This window comes from Megalobrama amblycephala, linkage group LG24 (genome assembly GCF_018812025.1).
Source record: "Megalobrama amblycephala isolate DHTTF-2021 linkage group LG24, ASM1881202v1, whole genome shotgun sequence".
Lineage (NCBI taxonomy): Eukaryota > Metazoa > Chordata > Actinopteri > Cypriniformes > Xenocyprididae > Megalobrama > Megalobrama amblycephala.
Genome location: NC_063067.1, coordinates 7,540,505 through 7,555,155, shown reverse-complemented (window position 1 = coordinate 7,555,155; position 14,651 = coordinate 7,540,505). Strand labels below are relative to the sequence as shown.

Here is a 14,651-nt window from a genome sequence, read left to right as displayed (position 1 = left end):
TAAAAACATTAAAAATCTTAGTGGTTCCAAACTTTTGGACTGTATATATATATAATATATAGCTCATTTAACATGTTAATTTAGTACAATTATTAAAAAAAGTAAAGCAATTAACCTGTGTCTGACTCGTACGTAAATTTTTCAATAATGTAATTAATTTAATTAAACTATTTAATTGGTTGACAGCATTGTTACTGTATAAAAGAGCACCATGTAGCTGCAGTAAGATGCAGTTTGTGAATACTTTGACCAATCTTTGCAGGTCCTAAATGATATATGACTTACTATTAATTAATCTCACCTTCTTTGCACTCGAGAGCGACTCTAGACTCCAAGTTGTCCATTTGTAGCTGGAGTCGTTTGAGGGTGCGGTCAGCGTCGCGGGATTTGCGCTTGTAGGCGATGAGCACAGCGATGATGACCAGCAGCAGGAGTCCTCCACCTCCTCCAATCCCGATGATGGCAGGTAGGGTGAAGAAGGCTGTCGGAGTAGATCTGCAGCGTGCCGGGGGAATATTCAAAGCCTCCTGCCCGGATCTGTAACAGAGGCACGGAAGATCTGACTCACTGAGGCGCAGGAAGCAAATCTTGTGTAGTGGCCTGCGATCTGCAATTAGCTGCGATTAGCATTCATAATGTTGTTGAGGCAATTCATTTGTGAGAATCAACTTTTTGCATCAAGAATGCAACAGCAGCTTTACACAAGTCCCAAATTAAAACTTTATGAGCCAATCACATTTATGAGACAAGTTCGGAGATTGAAAACCCATTAAGCTCAAAATGTCCTATTATTACTGGATCATTTCAAGCTTGTACTTCGAAAATAGAAAATTTAACCAGGAACCATGTGATTGTTTGCACAGCTCTGTCTTGGCAAAAAAATCAATCCATATAACGTCAAGATGTTTTTTAAACCGTAAAAGTGTTTTTAATATATTAAGATATGAAGATAATAAACTAGATATGTATACTATATATATATATATATATATATATATATATATATATATATATATATATATATATATATATATATATATATATATATATATATATATATATATATATATATATATATACTAATACTGCAAATTTTCTATAACATAATATTTGTCGAGAAAATGTTATTTAAATATTACTATATAATATATTGTATTACAATTGTATTATAATATATTGTATTATATAATTTTATATTTACATTATTTCTATTTTATATATATATATATATATATATATATATATATATATATATATATATATATATATATATATATATATACACTGCGTTCCAAATTATTATGCAATGACATATCAGTAAGATTTCAGTACAATAAACATTCAGATTTTAGTTTTTCAAGAAAATGTTTGTTTGTTTATTTATCAGTCTTTTTAGATAACTGGTATCAATCTCAGACAAAATAATTTGCCAGATCTTGGAAACCCTCTTAGAGGTTGTTCCACATTATTAGGCAAGTCACAGTTCTCATGCAATATGGGAAGGAAGAAAGATCTTTCTGAAGATGAAAAGCATGAAATGGTGCAATGTTGTGCAAAAGGCATGAAAACAACTAATATTGTGTGAAAACTGAATGGAGATTATCGAATTATCATAAGATTTGTGAATGATTTAGAGCACAGCAGACAGGAACTTTCCTCAATAAGCCTTTATCTGACCGAGTTCTGCTGTGCTCTAAATCACTCACAAATCTTATGATAATTCGATAATCTCTATTCAGTTTCACACAATATTAGTTGTTTTCATGCCTTTTGCACAACTTTGCACCATTTCATGCTTTTCATCTTCAAAAAGATCTTTCTTCCTTCCCATATTGCATGAGAACTGTGACTTGCTTAATAATGTGGAACAACCTCTAAGTACGGTTTCTATAGATCTGGCAAATTATTTTGTCTGAGATTGATACCAGTTATCTAAAAAGACATGGATAAATAAATGAACAAACAATTTCTTAGAAAAACTAAAATCTGAATGTATATTGTACAGAAATCTTACTGATTTGTCTCTTGCATAATAATTTGGAACGCAGTGTATATATATATATATATATATATATATATATATATATATATATATATATATATATATATATATATATGTATGTGTGTATGTATGTATGTATGTATATATATATATATATATATATATATATATATATATATATATATATATATATATATATATATATATACATACATACATACATACACACACACACAAACATTTTTTATTTATGTAAAATCGAAATAATGTAAATATATATATATATATATATATATATATATATATATATATATATATATATATATATATATATATATATATATATATATATATATATATACACACACACATATAATACACACAAAATTTTTAATTTGGTATTTAATCAATAAAATAATATATTTTATAATATATATTTTATTAACATGTTAAAATATAAAACATATATAAATTATATATTTTATTAACATTTTATTAGCATGTTAATTTAATACAAATAATTATTAATAAACTTCATAAAGCTATTATCCTGTGTCTAACCCAAACATAAATTCTGTAATAACTTAAAGGTCCCGTTTTTCGTGGTTTTTTGAAGCTTTGATTGTGTTTATAGTGTGCAATATAACATGTGTTCATGTTTCGCGTGTAAAAAAACACAGTATTTTTCATAAATTTACTTATCTGTATACCGCTGTTTCCACTGTCATAAAAACGGGCTGATGACTTCCTTGTTCTATGAAGTCCCTCCTTCAGAAATACGTAACGAGTTCTGATTGTGCCAGCGGTTCCTGTGTTGTGATTCGACAGCAGTTTAGCGCATCTTGCCCGGAAAGGTCATGCCTCTTACCATAACGTGGAGATGCACACGCTCAGTGTTATTGTAAAGATGTCTTTAATTTTACCCTATCAATTTGAGCCGGAATCAGACCCGGTGATTGGACTGCGGGATGAAAATAACAGCGTTTCGACGACATGGCGACAAACACACTCTACAAACGCAACTCTTGTGTATTCCTGTGGGCGGAGGTTAGTCAAATTTTAGTGACGTCATTAAAGAAGGAAGTAGAGGGATGTAGTCCAAACTGGCCGTTCGATGTAGGCGACTTCTGTTAAATAAAATATCTCGCTTGGCATTGAACTTTGAGCTTTAAAATTTTACAGATTTTATTTATACTCTAACAACAACATTACACACTAACTAAAGTTTGAAACATGGGATCACGAAGAACGGGACCTTTAATATAAAGTAAAAGCACACCTCTCCTCAACAAGGCACACAATGCGAGGTATCATTTCATGTTTGTAGCACAAACAAATGATTCAATTCATTACGTTGGGTTAGGAGTGTTTAAACACAGTAAAACGCGAACATCGCATATATAAAATATGTGGAATTGAACTACAAGAGAACTCTACTGCAGACATTACGTGACCGTACGTACCGCACCGCAGGCATTGTGCGCTGTCTGCAAAATTGCAGGGACCCCTGGGAAGGTATGGGGTCAGAGATCCCAGCCATGCAAAATTTCCTAAAGAGACTCTCTAACAGGGGTCACAGCAGTCAATGCACAGCTGTGTGACCAGAACACTCACATGATCACTCATATATACACACACATACAAGACTAATTCTCACATAGAGGCCAAAAGATACAGAAAACACACACTGAGAGCTGCCAGACGTGATCCAATGCACCAAGGGCGGCCCATAAGTAGGTCACTGTACATGGGACAAGAGCACAGCTGTGTCTGCCTCTCCCTGGCCTCGCCTCACGTCGCCTCTCGGTGCCACACGAGGATCGCAACACAAAGAGACGCGTCTATTTTTGAACCAGCAGTTTTCAAAGAGTGTTTGTACAAACATATATTTCATACAATTTCTCTGAATCCAATGTGACATTTGCGGCAAAAATAATACGAATGCAGAAAACAGGCGTAAATATTTTTCTTCTCGGAGCATTTCGCTTTCAGAGCCATCACAACGAATGACATGCTGCGAGAAGATAAAGAGCGTCCTTTCAAGACATTTTCCTTCAGCGGGGCATTCGGTTGGTGTTAAGTTCATTTCTGACTGCCAGTTGTCATTTCCAATCTTCTGACATTTGGTCAGCGTGAACTTGAGGATCTAAGTACATACCGTCACTTTGTGCTGGCCGGTGAGGTTGGGCCATTCGCACAGCAACTGGGTCTCGGAGAGCGTCAGAACGCATGGCGTTTCTCCGATAAACACCGTGTAGTTAAGTCTGGAGTTACCGGGAGCGGCAGGAATCAAATTACGACCCTGTAATGATGAATAGAAAAAGACATAATCAGATATGAAAAGAAACAATGAAATACAACTAACATTAATTGCTTGTACATGGAAAAAACATGGATTCTCATCAGGGCTTTGCCGTGTATCACTTTGACTTTCACCTTAAAAGCATCCATTGCAGCAATAATTAGGATTTCCATTATTTTATTTGTAAAGATAATATAATATTTGTCAGGAAAAAGTAATTTAAATATATATTTTTGATTTATTATATACGCAAACAATAAGTATGTTTATAAATAATTATATATTTATATTGTATTTAAGCAAAATAAACAATATATATATATTTTCTCTGAAGAAAAGGTGAATCTCAACATAACACTGACTGTTACGTAACAGTCGGGATCATTAATATGTACGCCCCCAATATTTGCATATGCCAGCTCATGTTCAAGGCATTAGACAAGGGCAGCCAGTATTAACGTCTGGATCTGTGCACAGCTGAATCATCAGACTAGGTAAGCAAGCAAGAACAACAGCAAAAAATGGCAGATGGAGTGATAATAACTGACATGATCCATGATAACATGATATTTTTAGTGGTGTTTATAAATTGTCTTTCTAAATGTTTCATTAGCTTGTTGCTAATGTACTGTTAAATGTGGTTAAAGTTACCATCGTTTCTTACTGTATTCACGGAGACAAGAGTCGTCGCTATTTTCATTTTTAAACACTTGCAGTCTGTATAATTCATAAACACAACTTCATTCTTTATAAATCTCTCCAACAGTGTGTAATGTTAGCTTTAGCCACAGAGCACAGCCTCAAACTCATTCAGAATCAAATGTAAACATCCAAATAAATATCATACTTACACGATTAGACATGTAGCATGACGAACACTTTGCAAAGATCAATTTTGAGGGTTATATTAGCTGTGTGAACTTTGTTTACGCTGTTTAAGGCAAGTGCGAGCTCTTGGGGCGTGGAGCACGAGAATTAAAGGGGCCGCAGCCTAAATCGGCGCATTTATAATTATGCCCCAAAATAGGCAGTTAAAAAAAAAAAAAAAAACAAAAAAAAACTATGGGGTATTTTGAGCTGAAACTTCACAGACACATTCAGGGGACACTTTAGACTTATATTACATCTTTTAAAAACATGTTCTTTGGCACCTTTAAATACTTCATATAAAAATAATACATTTGTAATTAAAAAAAAATATATATATATATTTTGGCAACAGTGAAAATATGAAAAATGTCTATAGAAAGACCATTGACATTAAGCAGAAAATATCCTTTAAGCACTGGAATGGGTTTTCAAGATAATAGTAATGGTGTCTTTTTTGTCTGAAATGAATTTAGCAACACACAACCTTGGACACGTAAAGGTCATGTAGATATTGATTTAAAAAAAGCAAAGGAAGCCCCAGAGGCTTGAACAGATATGAACATATCCTGTGACTGATCTCAATGAAGATAAACAGTAAGGAAAATAAAGAACGGAACACTCTGTGGCCATGTGGACAGACGGGACAGGAAAGAGAAATGTTGATGAACAACAGCAAAACACCAACATCCCCCCATCCCCAGAGTTCAGTGAGGCCACGGCACGACGCTCTTTAATGCAAATTCCGCTCCCTCTCCCCCTCTCATCTCATCCGCGCCGCCAACCCCAGATCAAATTAGATGAGAAATTAATTGCGTGGAGAATGTGATGCATCTCCAGAATATCCCTGATTATTTCACCAAATTGCATTTTCGTATTTTCCTTCGCTTTGCTAATGCACCGGGTTGTTTTCTCTCCCCCCAATAAGCCAGGCGGGGGATCGGGCATTAAGTAAAAAGGTTTCGTTAATAAATTTCCATTTAACAAAGAAATATCACTCGACATGCTTCGACTCTCACCTCAGTTGGTTTAAAGAAAAGAGAAGCTTTCGCCAGCCGGAGTCTGTGATCAGCATTTTGAAGTTTATAAACGAAGGGATGAAGGAAGTTGTTCGTATGGACCAGACAGATTAATAAAACAATATGAGAGATTCAGATATCAGTTTTTGGGGGTTGTTAGCTATTTTGCATTTGCATTGATTGGTACTGTAGACAGGACAGGAAAATGTGTGCAGAAGAAGGGGGAACATGATCAGCAAATCATTCAAATTGGCCACATAAACCTCACATCAATACCCTCAAATACATCGACCACTTCAAGCAAGTGTCTTATACCTTCAGGATGAGGGGAGATGTCGGTTTGAGCTCCAGAATGCCTGTGGGACTGAGGGGTTCGAAGACGGGGTCCGGATAGTAGCTGAAGCTCTCGTTGACGACCACAAGAGCGTGGACGTTATCCATGTAGAAGCCGATCTCATCCGGTCCGCTGCCAGTCTCTGCAAAGCCTCTCTCTGAATCAGCCACCGACGGGGCCAGACAGACCATAACCGAGTTGTTGAAAACTGTGCAGTTCTGAGTAGAATAGGAAAACAGAGAGACAAAAACTATTCAGAACATTTATTATTAAAAAATAAATAAATAAATAAATATATATTTACACGTACAGTACAGTCCAAAAGTTTGGAACCACTAAGATTTTTTATGTTTTTAAAAGAAGTTTCGTCTGCTCACTAAGGCTACATTTATTTAATTAAAAATACAGTAAAAAACAGTAATATTGTGAAATATTATTACAATTTAAAATAACTGTTTTCTATTTGAATATATTTCACAAAGTAATTTATTCCTGTGATGGCAAAGCTGAATTTTCAGCATCATTACTCCAGTCTTCAGTGTCACATGATCCTTCAGAAATCATTCTAATATGCTGATCTGCTGCTCAAGAAACATTTAATGTGTACAATTGTACAAAATATTTGTGTACAATATTTTTTTTCAGGATTATTTGATGAATAGAAAGTTCAAAAGAACAGTGTTTATCTGAAATCTAATCTTTTGTAACATTATAAATGTCTTTACTGCCACTTTTGATTGATTTAATGCATCCTTGCTGAATAAAAGTATTCATTTCTTTAATTTCTTTTCAAAAAAATAAAAATAAAAATTCTTACTGACCCCAAACTTTTGAACGGTAGTGTATAATGCTACAGAAGCTTTGTATTTCAGATAAATGCTGTTCTTTTGAACTTTCTATTCATCAAGGAATCCTGAAAAAAAAAAGTACACAACTGTTTTCAACATTGAAAATAATCATAAATGTTTATTGAGCAGCAAATCAGCATATTATAATGATTTCTGAAGGATCATGTGACACTGAAGACTGGAGTAACGATGCTGAAAATTCAGCTTTGCATCACAGGAATAAATTACTTTGTCAAATATATTTAAATAGTACACAGTTATTTTAAATTGTAATAATATTTCACAATATTACTGTTTTTTACTGTATTTTTAATTAAATAAATGTAGCCTTGGTGAGCAGACGAAACTTCTTTTAAAAACATTAAAAATCTTAGTGGTTCCAAACTTTTGGACTGTACTGTACGTACGTAAATAATTTCATTAAATTATTTAAAACTGCAGGGCATAAGTTTTGCGTCTGTCGCCACCTCTGTTTGAAACCTTATTTACGGAATTATTATTTTTACGTGGGTTGTGCATCGGCATGGCTCCTCAGCGCGGATGAATCTAATGTTTGCTGTCAGGCACCACGCTGGCGGATACTGTACTTCGGAATCACAGATTGTAGTCTTGGAAGTATGACCAAAGTAAGAATTTTCACTGGAAAATGTCATCTGAGCAAGTAACAAATCTGCCACTTTTGTTCTGACCAACTGAGGGGAAAAAAAAGAATAAATTGCGCTACCAATTATATCTAACAATCGCTTAGCTCATATCACATCAAACCTTGCAAATTATTATGATTGTTATTCTCAAATTGTTAATGTTAGCATAAGCATTGCATGACTACTTGTCTTTAGTGTGTATTAGCATTACCTGTAGATTTCAAGTTCTGTATAGTCTAATCTCTAACGTTAATTTGTCATACCATACAAAATGATGAGTTGAATTATTCCAGCTGCTGTGAAAAAAGGCAATAAATGATCCGCCACCTGCAGCATGCTCACATGATATAGCCTACTAGCCGTGATCGTTTTTTTTAAAAATTCGGCTGCAATGCTCGAATTTCCCACGGAAACCCACCAGTACCACCTGAATTAGAAACCATTATTACATGCTTATATCGTTGTGAGGAGATGTTTTGAACACTGGCTGGTTATGTACTTGCTCAAAAATTGATTTTGGATCATTTTTAACCAAAAAAAAGTTATGGACTGCAGCTTTAATTCACTGACCCTACTTATTAAATGGGTAAAAATGATGGTTACAGCAGAAGCCATGTCAGATAGTTATAATGTTACATAATACATTTTGTTAATGTGATGTTGAGAAACACAGAGGTCAATTTAAACTCCGGGACAGTGAGAACCGTGCAGAAAATGAAACGGAGTGACAGAGAGATATTTCTGTGACCTTTCCCAAGATAAAAATGGTGTTTAGGATTGTGTGCTTCTTTTACAGAGTCCTTTAAGCAAGAACGGCAGCAGGGGAACATGTGAGAGCTTTTGTGAGATGAACATTTAGTTGGTTTCCTTTGAGCGAAAGAGGGAGCTGACTGAAAAATGCAGAAATACAAGGGACAAAAGTATGGCTAGTGGTGCGGAAGGAAGAAATATCAGGAAAAGACAAGGAAAAAAAAGGATACTTACATGAAAGGACTCGGCAGAGCCGTACTTGGCGCGGATCTTGGGTTCTTTAATGGTGGCCAGGTTGGTGCCGCTGATCGTCAGCAAAGTCCCACCGCTGGGAAGAGAAACAGGAAGTCATCATCGAAACATGATGGGTACAGATCTCACACAATAACCCAATCATACAGTCTAGCTCAACACTTGGCCTTGAAATCTGAAGAAATATCAGTCTATCAAGCTTTTTCATCCCAAAGGGAGGTAAAACAGAGCAGAGGTAATATATCCCATAATCACTTTTGGCGATGAGACACAAAAAGGATTTTCCTGAAGAGCCGGGAGTTTAAAGACATTCTACCTCTGCATATGCGGCACCCGTTTCATAAGTCATAACAGAGGCTGAGATTAGGTGATAGTTATTCAGATCCCATGCAATCAAAACTACAGTTTTAGAGCTTTCGTTCAGTGGCTGTTAGCTTCAAGTCTAACTATATGCTTGCACACTTTTGTACTCATTTAAAGTCTTTCGTTTCTGCAAAAAAGATCAAATATACTAATGAAAAGATTTTATTTAGGTGAAAACCAACTTCTGGACTGAGAATGTCACTCCCACAAATATACATCCCGTTTTACTAGCAATAGCAAGCAGCAAATTGACAATGCTCGCTTTATTTCTTTTCTCAACCATCAATTTGACACAAACATATACATTGTGAAAGCGGTATTTTAAATGCAATTTAAGAATTTAAAATTTAGAAAAAAGAGAGTTTCAAAGGAAAATGTATCAACCTTGCAGCTCAGTTTGTCTTACCAGGTGTTTGGAGACCTGTGTGTCCACTGCACACTATATGAGTGGAGTTCTTTCAGTCTCTCTCCTTAGTCCATAGTCTGTCCGTCTCAGTGAAAATCCCTCTTAACTCAGGTACAAGCTTCAGAGAACAAGAAAAAGGACACACTGCCTACAAATAGATCCTCTACCTACCCCTATCTGAGAGGATATCTCATTCCAGTCGCAATGCTTGCAAGTATGCAACTGTACACTTGATGTATTGCAAGCATGCAGTCCTGTTCTTATATTACAGTGGCAGCAGCCATCCTCAATACTCCTGAGGACAATAGTGTTACCTTCAAATGACACCAAACCAGATGTGCTAGCTCAAAACATGTCAACGGTTAAACTAATTTGAACTTACTCAGCAAAGATTCTCTCCAGTAGTTCACAATTACAGGTTAGAGACAAACAGGAACTGCTTGAGTCTGTCTATACTGAAGATTTGTTCATTACACGGACCAATCAGATATAAACTTGATGACTTCAGCAAAAGTAAAGGCCATCCATCCATCTTCAATAATCTTATATATATATTTCAGTCACAAATAAAGTGTTTAGAGTTTATCTGCAGTATGTGAGAAAAAGATACAGGGATGAAATCAAGCTACTGTAGCTAGTTTTGTGAGTTTGGGGCCATATTGTTCTTAAGGTGATGATACACAGGGCAACTTATGAGCAATATTGCTGGGCAATGTTGCCGTCAACAGGCAACCAGGTGAGACACCGGGTCCACAACCGATCTCAAGCCTTGAGTTTCTTTCTTGTTTGTCCTAACTTTTGGTCTCTTGGCATTTGTCTATATTTACTTTTAGGGTGTTTTCACACCTGAGCATTTGTTTCGGAACCTGGTGCGTTTTCTTCCTTGGCTCGGAGCGTTTAGGCATAATGTGAACACGGCAATCGCGCTCGGACCCCCACTAAAACAATCGCTCCGAGATTGCCTGAACGAGGTGGTCTCGGCCCGATTGCAAACAAACTCTGGGGCAGTTCGCTTGTGGTGTGAAAGCAATCCGACCCAACGGACCAACGAACCAAATAATATCATGTTTCATAACAGGAAACGCGTTATATAAAATGCCGTTTGATTCTGTGAGTGAGCACATAAAAAACAAAGAGCGCCTCTTCATCTTAAAACATTGTATAATCGCGCTTATCCATGCAAGAACGCTGACGAAGACTCGATTCCCGCTCTAGCTGCATTATAACATTCATATAGTGTTTGCATGTGTCTCAACACAGTCTATTAGACAGCGCTGAGAGATACGCGCTTGAATTAGTACGAATGTAGTACATAATTTAACAGCGGGAATGATGGCTATATTCGTATAGTGTTTGCGTGTGTCTCGACAGTAGGTACTAAACAAGCCACAATATGCTCATGAAGTGAACTTGTCAATCATTTTAATGGATGACGCAGAGCAAACTCTGACCAATAAGGAGACAGTTGGACACGCATGTGACTTTCATTAACACATTTTGGTATGCTTTGAAATATTGCCTTGTGAAAGCAAACCGAACCAAGAGGAAAAAGCAACATTGTAACAAATTAAGTCCCTGTTTTGGAACAATGCACTCGATCTACAGGTATGATAAGGTCGTTGGATTCTGTTTTTTTTTTTTTTTTTTTTTTCAAAACACCAGGCCAGATTTACTAAACGCTAAAGTGCAAACGCTCTTTTGGTGTTAAAAAATGATTGCCAGGATTTACTAAAGACACGCAGTGAAAATTTAGTGCATGGACAGAGTTATTTTTGCATCTGACCTTATTGCATATGCATTTGTAGGAGTTTCCCTTTCAGACGCAAAATTTATGGGAGAAGAGTATTAAAATAAATCATGCAAGATGATTTACTAAGGTTTGTGCTAGTCAATTTACTGATATTTTCGCCATTATTTACCTCCCAAAAAAAGCATGTCTTAAACCAAAATGGTACAGTAGATTGCGTTGGTCATTATCAGGCCCGGATTGGCTAATCGGGAGCACCGGGAGAATTCCCGATGGGCCGGTCTGTTTATTTGGCCGCGAGGGCCGGTGTTGTAATGAAATATGGATGCTCTAGAAACTGTGGACCAAATATACTAAGCTGAGTAGCCTAACTTTTTCCTAAAAAACATTCATTGACGGATTTAGACCTGGACGACATGGGCAATGGCTCAGGGCGGCACGGGGCACCCGCGCAAGAAAAAACAAACAAACAATCAAACAAACAAACAAATGCGTGATCGGGTTTTTACTGTTCATTTGCACGCAACGTCAATGATATCATGTCACTCGGTGGGTAAATTAACCTGGTCGGGAGGGACTCGGAGTGTGCGCTCGGAGAAGACAACTCACTCAAAAGTATACGAGAAGAAGGGATGAGGTGACGTCTGTAGGGACAGCGGGACAAGTTCTAAATCAACGCTAAATTATGGTAAGGCAAAAGGTCTAAGCCACCGGAGGCCGATTTAAGTAGTGTAAATAAAAAGGAAGAGGGGAAAACATGCAAAAGATAAAGGCATGTATGCAGCTTACTCATATCGTAATAATAGTAGGCAAATAATAAAATATGGCCTATCACTTATGATATGTTGCTTGCTGTGCTATTACACACTGGCCAACATTATTCATTTTTCTGTCCAACTAGCTTACATAACCAGACAGTAAAATGTGATTTTGTAACATGTAACTTTTTTTTTAAACTAACGTAATAGCCTACTTTAATATTTTACTGTAAAGTTGTGCAATTTTGTAGGATTTATGGTATTTTGTGTTATTTATTTGCCTCAATTTGTAATAATTTAAGTATATACATTTATATAAAATAGCAAAATTTTATGTTAAATCCACTTTAATAAAGATCTACATTTCTAAATTTCATTCATAGTGATAGACATGAAAAATGTGCCTGGGTTTAGTGGACAATTACTGCCATCTACTGGAAAGCAAACACTTAATTAAATTAAAATTAAAATAACATGAATTTTTAACTACAGCCACTAGATGGCTAGAGAATTAATCAATGGTTCACATTATAAAATCATTATTATAACTATCATTTGTACTATCATGGGTATTTGAAGATATTTTTGAAAAATATAATTATTTACAAGGCTGTAGAGAACAGTGCACTATTGGAGACTTATATACTGAGGTTTTAATTACATTATTTTAAAGGTGCCCTAGATTCAAAAATTGAATTTACCTTGGCATAGTTGAATAACAGGAGTTCAGTACATGGAAAAGACATACAGTGAGTCTCAAACTTCATTGTTTCCTCCTTCTTATATAAATCTCATTTGTTTAAACGACCTCCGAAGAACAGGCGAATCTCAACATAACACCGACGGCGAAAAATGGCAGATGGAGCAATAATAACTGACATAATCCATGATAGCATGATATTTTTACTGATATTTGTAAATTGTCTTTCTAAATGTTTCGTTAGCACGTTGCTAATGTACTGTTAAATGTGCCGTCGCTATTTTCATTTTTTAAACACTTGCAGTCTGTATAATTCATAAACACAACTTCATTCTTTATAAATCTCTCCAACAGTGTAGCATTAGCCGTTAGCCACGGAGGACAGCCTCAAATTCACTCAGAATAAAAAGTTAACATCCAAATAAATACTTTACTCACATAATTCGAAGCATGCATACAGCATGCATGACGAACATCTTGTAAAGATCCATTTGAGGGTTATATTAGCTGTGTGAACTTTGTAAATGCGCTGTAATATAGTCGACAGCTCGTGTGGCAGGGAGCACGCGATTTAAGGGGGCGGCACCGAGTGTAAATCAGTGCATTGATAATGATACCCCAAAATAGGCAGTTAAAAAAATTAATTAAAAAAAATCTATGGGGTATTTTGAGCTGAAACTTCACAGACACATTCAGGAGACATCTTAGACTTATATTACATCTTGTGAAAAAGCATTCTTGGACACCTTTAACATAGTCAGTCGTGAATTAAAGTGGGCCGGTCTAAGGCATGAAACTCCAGGGCTGAAAATGAGTCCCAGTCGGGCCCTGGTCATTATGGAAACGATCCGGCTGCGTCTGTGTTCATTAATTTGCACGTCATCAGTAGAACTTTCTACGTGTAGAACTTTCCACGCCCATTGGCGCTTTTTTTGGAATTGCGCTCTCATGCTAATTTGCCCGTTTAGTAAACCTGGCCATGAACTGTTTCAAAAAAACAATTTGCCTAGGGTTCACTATACCGACATCTTCCGAAAAAACACTTGTGTTCACAAGCTTGTTGACATAGGCGGTCTGTGAGTCTCACACCGTACCGCTGCTGATGTCTCTGCCTGTTTGCCTCTGTGACACCTGCTGTGCCGCGGCCCTGAAGGGCATTTTCAGCTCAAATCAATACAGTCTCTCTCAGCGCACACTAACAGGCTCTGGGGCCACAACTTTTGGGTTCCAGTTATGTCTGTTCAAGCTAGAGGCGACTGCTGCACAGGCGCAGTCATTTCTGGTTCTGCTTTGATCCCCGAGTGTGTGCGTTTGTTTTTCAGAGGCAGATGGAGGGGGGGAAAGGTACCATGGTACACACTCCTGCGGGATAATGGCCCCGTTCAAAGCAGGGCTCGACGGAGAGAGAACACACTTGACTGTAGTGGCCTGGGTCAGCATCAAAACACACAATCACACAAACAACTATGTATGTGTGTTGTGTCATAACCAATCTGAGTCTAAGAACATTATAAACTGAACCAGATATCAGAAATCATTCAAATATTGTTTTAAAAGTAACAATACACAGATACATGCTAAGTGCATAAAGTCAACAGCTTCGCCATATACGCTTTACATGTTTCACCTTTTTGCTCTAAGAGAGCGTACCGCTGACAC

General features: G+C 36.4%; 1 protein-coding gene across 1 annotated transcript in view; it reads right to left on the bottom strand.

The window, feature by feature from the left end:
- The window catches only part of plxna1a (plexin A1a), a 260,833-nt gene that overhangs the window by 39,870 nt on the left and 206,312 nt on the right, over positions 1-14,651 (bottom strand). Inside the window, 5 exon segments of the mRNA XM_048179014.1 lie at positions 302-473; positions 475-537; positions 4,161-4,304; positions 6,506-6,742; positions 9,001-9,094. Of these exon segments, the coding sequence (XP_048034971.1) occupies positions 302-473; positions 475-537; positions 4,161-4,304; positions 6,506-6,742; positions 9,001-9,094 (710 nt within the window).